This window comes from Schistocerca americana, chromosome 4 (genome assembly GCF_021461395.2).
Source record: "Schistocerca americana isolate TAMUIC-IGC-003095 chromosome 4, iqSchAmer2.1, whole genome shotgun sequence".
Classification (NCBI taxonomy): Eukaryota; Metazoa; Arthropoda; class Insecta; order Orthoptera; family Acrididae; genus Schistocerca; species Schistocerca americana.
In genome coordinates this window covers 91764981-91775320 of record NC_060122.1, presented here as the reverse complement: position 1 = coordinate 91775320, position 10340 = coordinate 91764981, and the positions used below count along the sequence as shown (strand labels likewise).

The 10340-nt window shown below is 36.5% G+C and overlaps 1 protein-coding gene across 1 annotated transcript in view; it reads left to right on the top strand.

The window, feature by feature from the left end:
• LOC124613276 (Down syndrome cell adhesion molecule-like protein Dscam2) overlaps window positions 1-10340 on the top strand; it is a 190338-nt gene that overhangs the window by 125204 nt on the left and 54794 nt on the right. The window contains exon 9 of the mRNA XM_047141970.1: window positions 961-1198. Within this exon, the coding sequence (XP_046997926.1) occupies window positions 961-1198 (238 nt within the window). The remainder of the gene's footprint in view (window positions 1-960; window positions 1199-10340) is intronic.

Here is a 10340-nt window from a genome sequence, read left to right as displayed (position 1 = left end):
GAAAAAGACATGGAAAATATAATTCAGAATAGCAGGTGTGTAATTTAAGACTTCTTTTGCACCTCTGTGCCTACTAATCTACTGAGGTTGTGGAAGCATTGAGAATAAAGGTAAAAATAAAATTTCCTATTGTAAGTAGATTTGAAATATCTTTATAATATTATTGCCCACTACAATTAGTCTCTCAGTAACTATAACATTTCATGTACATTTATGAAGCTCATACTATGGGTATTAAAAGAAAGTATCAAAATTTAATTTTTTGTGTAGGAAGTTGTAGTCTCCAACCCATATCATTTTCTTATGTTCATGTGTGAGAAAACAACATACTGCGGCAGTATAGTATACTGACCTACACTCTAAGACTACAGAATACCAGACTAGGTTTTGCTGTATTCTGGAAGGAGTATAGGTAACAACACACAGTAGTGTTGAGTTATTGAGTACCAATAGGCACAAAACAAAACTGAAAAATTGCTGTATCATATGTTTCAGTATTAGCTTACATAGCTATCAGTCATTCAAAACTTCAGCTTTATGGTGTGTTGTTGCCTTTACTCCTATGACTGTTTATATTCCACCAAGTACTTTCTGTTACCATATTTTTGTTAACTCTGTCATATTAAAGCATCTTTTCTATCTGTGGATACATTATGTATGCATAAATATCCTCACAATAATTTCTCACTTTGAAATTATTTGGTATCCTTCATCTATCTGTACTTTGTGCATCCTTAGTGTCTCATTGTTTTGCTGATCACAGCTGTGGTGACATATCTTTGCTGATTACTTCAGATTCTTTGTAACTGCTTACATGCTTAACCTCCAACTCTCTCTTCACTCTCCTTTCTTCCTGTTCCACCATGCCCTCTCCACTGGGAATCTCTATCCAATGTGCATGCCTGTGAGGTCTACAAGGTTATCACTGGAAGCATGATAAAGTTTTGCATTTTCTTTTAGGAACCTATTCGTGAACTTCAGCATGGAGAAATAATTGGATATTATATTGGTTACCGAATGAGTAACTCTACTGAGCCATTCCAGTATAAAACATATGAAGTGATACCAGATGCTGAAATGAAAATAATCATCTCAGGCCTCCACAAGTTTACCCAATATGCAATATTTACTCAAGCATATAACAGTGCGGGTGCAGGACCACAGAGTGCAGAGATATTAGTCTTCACAGATGAAGATGGTAATGTTGCATCTTTTAGCATTGTTAGTTAGTAATACAGAAAAAATATTTAAAAAAAAAAAACATGTGGTTTATTTAAAGTCAGTAGATATTAGGCTATGTTGTGTGTGTTCCATTTATTAGTTCTAAAAATTAAGTATGCATACGCTAAATAGAGTGTTTCTTTAGACAAATCTTGGTACAGAACATATCCAAATACACCAGTGTAAAATGAATGCCCTGAAGCAGTGATCCCATGTAAGTGAAGATTTATTCACATATTAAGCAAGTTGTACACTCTATATGACAACAATCACAAAGTCATATCAGGTAGTTATAATTAAAGTGCAGCTACTCATGGAGGTCCAGTGTGGGCTGTAATTATTGTATGGCAGTGAAACTTGGTAGGTATGGTAGATAAGCTAATGTGTTAATGCAGAACTGATTTACACTGGAAAAAATTAGTTTCATATTTGGCCACCAGGTGCAAATTTGATACTATAGACTGTTTGTATGACATCCACGCTGCCATTGACAAGCCATAACATAGGAAAAAATAAGATTGTTGAGAAGAGAGACTGTGTGCTGTTAGTGAAATTGTGTTATCTGATTGGTAGCAATTACAGTGCTGTGCTGAAAGAGTATCACTGACTGAAAGGTCTGAGGAAAGGCCCAATGTCATTAAGTTATTTAAAGAAGATGTCCTTGATGAAGTTGCTGTTACTGTAACTGAACATGCAGGATGTGCCTTACACAGTGCTAGAGCTCATGCAGTGTCACTGGAATTGTCCATCCCATGGCTAACAGTGTCTTTTACACTGGTACCCATACAAGATCCAGATGGTGCAGCAGTTGAAGCCTCATAATCCACAGCAACATTCTCAATTTGCTCTTCAGTTTCTGACATGGATTGAAGTTGCTGACATCTGGCTGGGCAATATTCTATGGACTGATGATGCACATTTTACACTACAGGTAGCAGTCAATACACAGAACTGCTGAATTTGGAGTACTGTTAAACTGTGTGTTGTGCATGAAGAGCCATTGCACTCGCTGTAAGTGACTGTGTGCTGTGGATTCACAAGCACCTTTATTCTTGTTCTGTTCTTCTGTGAAGAGAAAACACCCAGAGGACCAGTCAGGTGTACCATGATGTTTGCACATTATTGAGACCTCCTTGTACAGCACATGATTCTTGATTTGGAAGAACTCAGTTGTATCTAAACAACTGTTTTCAAGCAAGCTGGGGCAACACCTCATCATGCAAGGTGGGGCAACACCTCATGTTGATTGCCCGAAGGTCAGCTTAATGCAATCTTTCACAAACGTGTTACCTCCAGAAGTTTTCCAGATGCGTAGCCTGCAAGATCACCTGACTTGAATCCTTGTGACTTTTGGCTCTGGGAATCTATGTGACTTTTGACTCTGGGATATCTAAAAGAGTGCATCTACCAGGGATAGATTTGGTCTCTACTATCTGAAGACCAGTACACAGGGACACATTGCTGAGATTCCACCAGAATTGCTGCAAGCATCTGCTGAGCACATCATTCTGTGGATGCATTTACCGGCTTTAAATGATGACTCTATGAGTATACTACAACTCCATAAATACCACTCACATAGGGATCACAAGAATAAGATTAGAATCATAACAGTATGCTCAGAGGCATTCAAACAAGCATTCATCCCACACTCCATATGTAAATGAAATGGGAATAAACCGTAATAACTGGTACAACAAAAGATACACTTTGCCATGCACGTCCACCTGGTGGCCAAAATTGGAACTAATTTTTTTCCAGCATAAATTGGATTTCCATTAATGCATTAGAATATACACCAAGTTTTGTTGCCATACAATAATTGCAGCCCACATTGGACTACTGTGAGCAACTGCATTTTAAATATAACTATCCAGTACATCTATAGACAGACTGTCTGGGACAACAATATTGGTATATTCTGTGGAGTCCTGAAGCTACAGCATTGTCCTGAAAGCACGCATAGAGGTGAGTGTAAAGGTGTAAGATACCATCTTGAAAGATATTGTTCCACACTACTTTCTAATGGGTACAAGTGATTAATGTATGTTGCCAGTTATGTTGATCGCACCAGCCACCATCCCATCACATTCTCCACATGCTCAATGTATGGCATGTTTGTTGACTGTGTAGCCACAGAATTTTAAATCCCCTCGGATAGCTTGCTGGTCAATTAAAAAAAAAAAAAAAGGGCTGGGTGCTGTCATACTCAAAGAACACACATTCCTAATGCTGTAGAATCAGAATTGACTGGATGATATCTTGTATGTATTCAACAGTATTCAGTGTTCTCTCAACAAAATCCATAGATGTGAAGCCATTTTATCCATTGTTTCCCAAACAATGGCATCTGGAGTTGGGCCTATATGTGACAGCCTAGTAGTTGCCAATTCATGGTTGATGTTGCACTTGCATAAGACAGTTATATTTATGGTCATTGTCAAAGCCAACCTGGTGTGTCTATAATGTTTACAAATCAAGTACTATGTTTGGAACAGCAGGTAGGAATATCGACAATGTAGGAAAAAACAGATTGCAACTAACCATAAAGAAGACACATTGCATTGCAGACAAGCATAATTAAAGGCCACCCCCATAAAGCTTTCAGCCACAGCCTTCATCAGTAAAACACATGCGCACACACACACACACACACACACACACACACACACACACACACACACACACACACACACACACACACACTCGCGCGCGCGCGCAAGCAAGCAAGTACAAGCGTTCCAGCCTGATATGTTAGAGTTGGCAGTCATGTGTGCATGAAGTGTGCTTGCTGATATGTTAGAGTTGGCAGTCATGTGTGCATGAAGTGTGCTTGCTTGCTTGTGTGTGTGTGTGTGTGTGTGTGTGTGTGTGTGTGTGTGTGTGTGTGTGTGTGTTTTACTGATGAACACTGTGACAACAAGCTTTATGTGAGTGTCTTTTAATTATACCTGTCTCAGACTGGACATGTCTTCTATACGGTAAGTAGCAATCTGTCTTTTCCTACATTGTAGACAACTCTTTCAGCTATTCAAAGTAAAGTAAATTCGTCTTCATAGAGATGTTGTTACTGTATAGTGTAGATAATAGAAGTTAAATTAGAGAAAAGGTGGTATATGAAAAGTGTTAAACGGCAGTGATGTTAAGATATTAGTTGTGTCATGTCTATCAAAACATTCTATTTCCATTTTTATTTCATTAGACCTTACAGAGTTCTTTATGCTAATAAACATCTATCAACATTGATGCCAAGTCTGTCCATTTTCCTACGTATTCAGTTTTGAGTTTAACATTTCATTGCTCTTTCTTTTTGTTTTGAACCAACTTTTTGTTCCAGATATTACATTTGTTTGCATTAATTAGTGGCAGTGACTAAGTTATGAACTCAGCACATCATTTTAACAAACTAACACTCACCTAGAATCTTCTTCCAAAACATAAGAATCCCCCAAAAATTAAAAAAAAGTCAGTCACTCAATCTACATACTTATTCTGCAATTTGTGTTTAAGTGCCTGATGGAGGTTTCATCGAACCACCTCCGAGCTATTTTCCTACTTTTCCATTCTGAAATTGTACACAGGAGAAACAAACACTTAAGTCTTTCCATGCGAGCTCTGATTTCTCCTGTTTTATCATGATGATCATTTCTCCATATGTAGGTGGGCTTCGACAAAATATTTTCATTCAGAGGAGAAAGCTGGTGACTGAAATATCATGAGAACTGCCACAATAGAAAACAGCTTTATTTTAATGATTGTCACCACAGTAAATTTCATGAGAAAATCCTGCAACAATAGAAAACAACATTGTTTTAATGATTGTCATCCCAGTTCAGGCACTCTCTCCCCTATTTTGTGATAATACAGAATGAGCTACCCTTCCTGGAACTACTTTGATGTCCTTCATCAGTCCCATCTGATGCGGATCCCATACAATGAAGTGATACTTTGGGAGAGGATGGATAAGTATAGTGCAGGCAGTCTGCTTAGTAGACCTGTTGCACTTTTTGTAAGTGTTCTGCCAATAAATTGCAGTTTTAGGTTCACTTTCTCCTCAACATTACCCAATTTAAGTTATTTGTTATTGTTGTCACTAAGTATGTAGTTGAATTCACAGCCTTTAGATTTGTGTGATTTGTCATGTAACTGAAATTTAATGGATTCCTTTTAGTAATAATGTGGATGACTTCACACTTTTTATTATTTAGAGTCAATCCCCACATTTTACACCATACAGATTTCTTGTGTAAATCATTTTGCAATTGGTTTTGATCATTTGATGACTTTGCAAGGTGCTAAATGACAGCATCATGTGCAATCAATCTAAGAGGGCTGCTCGGATTGTCTCCTAAATTGTTTATATAGATCAGGAACAGCAGAGTGTCCATTAACACTTCCTTGGCGAATGCCAGATGTCACTACTATAAGGAAGACAAAGAACACAGCAATTAGTCACAATACCTTTAGATTTTTATTATTCTTGCATATCCAGATTTCAGCTATAAATTGCCATCCATCTTCAGTGCATTTCAGTGAGCTGTAATCCAACAAACTCCCAGCAATGTATATGAGACCTCACTGGTGTACAGGCAGAAGAAAGGTGAGGTTGTTCAAATATCTGGATATGCAACAATAATTAAAAAATTGGTATTGTGATTGATTGCTCTGTTCCTATCCTTCCTTATAAAAATATACACTTGCTGTGCACAATGGTTCCATATAGGATCAAAGTTGATGAAAGTGTTACTGTGTTTTACTCAATGACTCTCCATAATTTACTATGAACTGTGGTATTTCTAACAGATAATCACAAATTCAGTTAAACAACTGACAAGGGGACCGTCTGAATTGTAAATAATGGATTTTGATGGGTCTCGAATATGTTGTAGAGGAGCATGCCCGAAGTATGAGGCTGTCCACTTTTTTAGCAACGGGCCTTGGTTTATGAGAAAATTGATTTTGAAGTTCACTGCATGCTGTAATACGTGTAATGTTATCCATGTTCCAACTGAGTGAGTGTGGCGCAGTGGTAAAGGTCTACACCTACCATCCTGGAGGTACCATGTTTGGGTCCTTTCTGTGTTGTTGTTGTTGTTTTTTCAAATCAGAATAGTCCAACGTTTTCCCACTTTATTTTACAGAATACCAACAGTGTATATTGTGTGAAATTATTAAGAAATATTAAATTTTGCCATAGTAATTTAATTTTCACATAATTATTACAAAATCTTACTTGCTATCACCCGCATCTCTTGTTATGCCACAGCAAAAATCCAGATTATATTGTCTTAAAAGCAACCAAAACACAATGTTTTACAGCACCAAGCACATTTCATAATAGCTACTATCTTGCAGGTGCACTGAGTTTTTAAGAGCGATACCAGAAAAATTGTTCATTTACATGCAAAAAGGTTTCTCTTTTATCCATTAACTTTTATGTGAACCATGCATATTTGATCATATTCGAGAAAGAAGGTGCCCTGAATTGATGCAAAATTAATAAGTGTAGTTTTATGGAATCATCCCTGGACATGATTGCTCTGTTGGTCTTCAACAAATCAGGAACATTCTGAATTTTCTTCGTGAAAATTTTAACCTCTTGGTAAAAATATATGTCACAAGGCTGTCAAAGTGGCTAGACTTTGGTGGGATAACTTTTACAGTACAGGTGTATGCTTTCCTCTCATCCAGGAAGACGTGATCGTACATGGTCAGATCACTCTGGCCTCCTCACGTATCAATGATATATAGAAATTTTGAAAATTCTTTGTTCACCAGTTTCATGAACTTCCCTGATTTTGTACAAATTACATTTTTAAATCTGATGGTTAATTCATCCACTCTTTTCTGAACATTAGGGTCAAATTTTCCTGACGGTTCCTGCATACATAAAAAAAATGTGCAGGATCACCTTTCCTGACACAGTTAGAGTGTACTGTTCTCTGTACGAATGACTTATCTTGTTCAAATCTTTTCTCTGCACAAGTACAGTCCTCGCCCCTTTCTCCAAAACAGATCTATTGTACATTGATTGATATGGACAGCTCATTTGATTGGTAGTGATTACATACTCGAGGTTAAAACTACCAATAAGTATTTTCATTAGTGTGCAGAATTCTTCCACAGCTCCTAATACTACTTCCATCATTGCACATTCTTTGGAACTGATGAACTTTGTAATCTTCCTTTGCCTGATTGTATGCTTTTGTTTAAATCATTTGGCCCAAGCTGAGCTGGCCACCAAATTAAAAGTATCCAATAAAAGTGGAACAGCAGCATTCATTGCCCATTGCTGTAAAGTTCTGGGTGTCACCTGCTCGTGGAAGAAATTATATTATTTTCACAAGCCAGTCTCTTTCTTACAGTGTATTTGACATATATTTTAATATGATTTACCTGTTCCAAATTCTATCTCACTTCGAGAACCATTCAAACGTCTCATGATTGATCACGTTTCATTTATCATGATTAGTTCCATCTCGTTTCACATCCTCTTCCCATCGATATAGCATTGATTTATGTTTTAATCAAGAGATGCCATAGGACTGAACACTCTTCAGGCTTCATCTATCTCAGATGAGCTACTGCAAGAGTGACTACTCGTTCTTTGTAGGATAGAGGCACATAATCTGCTTGTTCATGTGAGAATTTGTCAGCAACAAAATTGCCATCTCCCTCTCCTGTATACTGCAAAGTAAATAGCTTATATTATGTCGATTCATCTGCAAGAAAGAGAACATCCACCTCATATTTGTGCACCTCGTCTTCTTTGTTGATGTTTATTAATTCACCACTATTGATGGTCCATCTATTGGCCAACAAGTCTTGTATTGCAATAAATACCTCATTGACAATTGCAATTGAATTAGGAGAGAAAATGCTGGGCAGTGTATTTGTTAGAAGATTTAAATCATGAAGCAACTTTTCAGTGTATTTGATGGCGTTACCGATTTTGCCTCCTGATTTTTCATTCAACTCTTCTATCTCAAACACGCACAGCACTAACAACACATTGTGAGCAACTGACATAGAAGATAAATGCAAACTGGAAGTTTAGGAGCTAGGTCACTGCCATTTGTTTGACCATGGTGATACGTGGTCATAATACACAGAAGACTGTCTGTTCAAACTCTGTGTAATATGAAATTATATTGCCATAGCCAAATAAAAGGCGATACACTGTCACAATGCACAGAGTTTGCACGTGATGTCAACACGGACAGTCGCTTTCTGTTTGACCTAGCCTACACAATTTAAACTTCTTAATAATTTCACACAATGAACACTCTTTGTTGATATTCTGTAAAATGGAAAAATGTTGGACTATTCTGATTTAAACAAAAAAAGCAAAAAACACGGAAAGGACTCGAGCACAATACCTCCAGCACGGTAGCTACAGACCTTAACCGATCCGCCACACTCACTTGGTTGGAACATGGCTAAAATTATGCATATTACAACACACAGTGAACTTCAAAATCAATTTTCCTGAAAACCAAGGCCCATAGCTAAAACAGCAGATAGAGTCATACTCAGGGCACGTCTCTCTACAATGTATCAGAGACCCATCAAAATCTGTTATTTAGACTTCTGTTAGTCCATAGGCACTCAATTTGATTAGAACTCACTCATTACCTTGGGAGAATAAACAGCTAGTTGATTTTTCACAGAAATATTTTCTGAATTCATGTTTCCTATTTGTCAATAAATCATTTTCTTCAAGTTAATTCATAATGCTTGAACACAGTATGTGTTCCAAAATCCTACTGCAGTTTGAGATTAGTGTTAAGGGCCTGTAATTCAATGGATTATTCCTATTTCCATTCTTGAATATAGCTGTGACCCTATCAACTTTCCAGTCTTTAGTTATAGTTTTTTTGACATGTGAGCAGTTGTATATGACTGCTAAATATGGAGCTATTGTATCAGCATACTCTGTTATTTGTTATTTCTTTATTTATCCTGTGGATCACATATTGTACAAAGTACACATGATATAGGACAAGTCATTTTTCTTAACAAATATGTAGTTTGGAGAAAAAAAATAGGCAATGGACTGCCATTTAAAAAAATGTACACAAAATTGTTCGTTGATGAATATAGTAACTTCACATACAGAGAATACAAACAATTTACATGGGGAACTAAGAACATGTAGGCAATTTAGTGCTACTTTAAATTTACACAAGTAATCACTGAGATTACAGAATAGTGAAAATGTCAACTGGAAACACAACAGAAGGACAATGTCATTTAAAAACTACATTAAACATGAAATTAACATTGAGATTTCACAGACAATTAAGTTTTAATACTAATAGAATGTGTACTTGTACATTCAAAAGCGAGTTGAAAAATTTTGGGAAGTGAAACTGAAACATAGTTGTGTATAGTAGAAATTAGGTTATTATTTTGCCTACAGAATCTTTTAGTCTAATCACAGTATTTTACAAAGGAACTTTATAATTTTTCATTTCCAGGAATTCTTGTACTGAATAGAAACAGTGCTTTGTCAGAAATGCCTTTAGTTTATTTTTAAATATTGGACCTGGAGCAGTTTTTATTTGTTTTGGAATTTTATTGTGTAATACGACACCCAGATGAGTTATATATTTTTGGTATGATGATGTCCTTGAAAAAATTTGATGGATATTAGATTGCCCTCTGGTATAATGAGCGTGTATATCATTGTTTCGGATTAATTTGCCTGTTCTTGAGAGGTATTCCCTGGTGAATAGGATTGTTTCTTGAATGAATAGGGATGGGATGCTTAGAACATTAAGTTTTATAAATTGACATTTACAGGATTCCAGCTTTTTGAGGCCACAGATTATCCTCAGTGCTCTTTTTTGTAGTTTAAATATATTTGTGCTGTGAGTTGAATTTCCCCAAAAGATGATTCCATAGCGGAGCAATGAGTGGAACTGCACATGGTATGCTTGTATTAGTGTGGATTTACTTGTAGTAGATTTTAGTATTCTTAGTCCATAGCACAATGATGAGAGTTTCTTTGATAAGTTGTTTATATGTGTGTCCCATTTTAAATTTTGTTGGACCCATAGACCCAAAAATTTTGTTGCATTTACATTTTCAATTTCATCGTTATTTAACTTTACTTG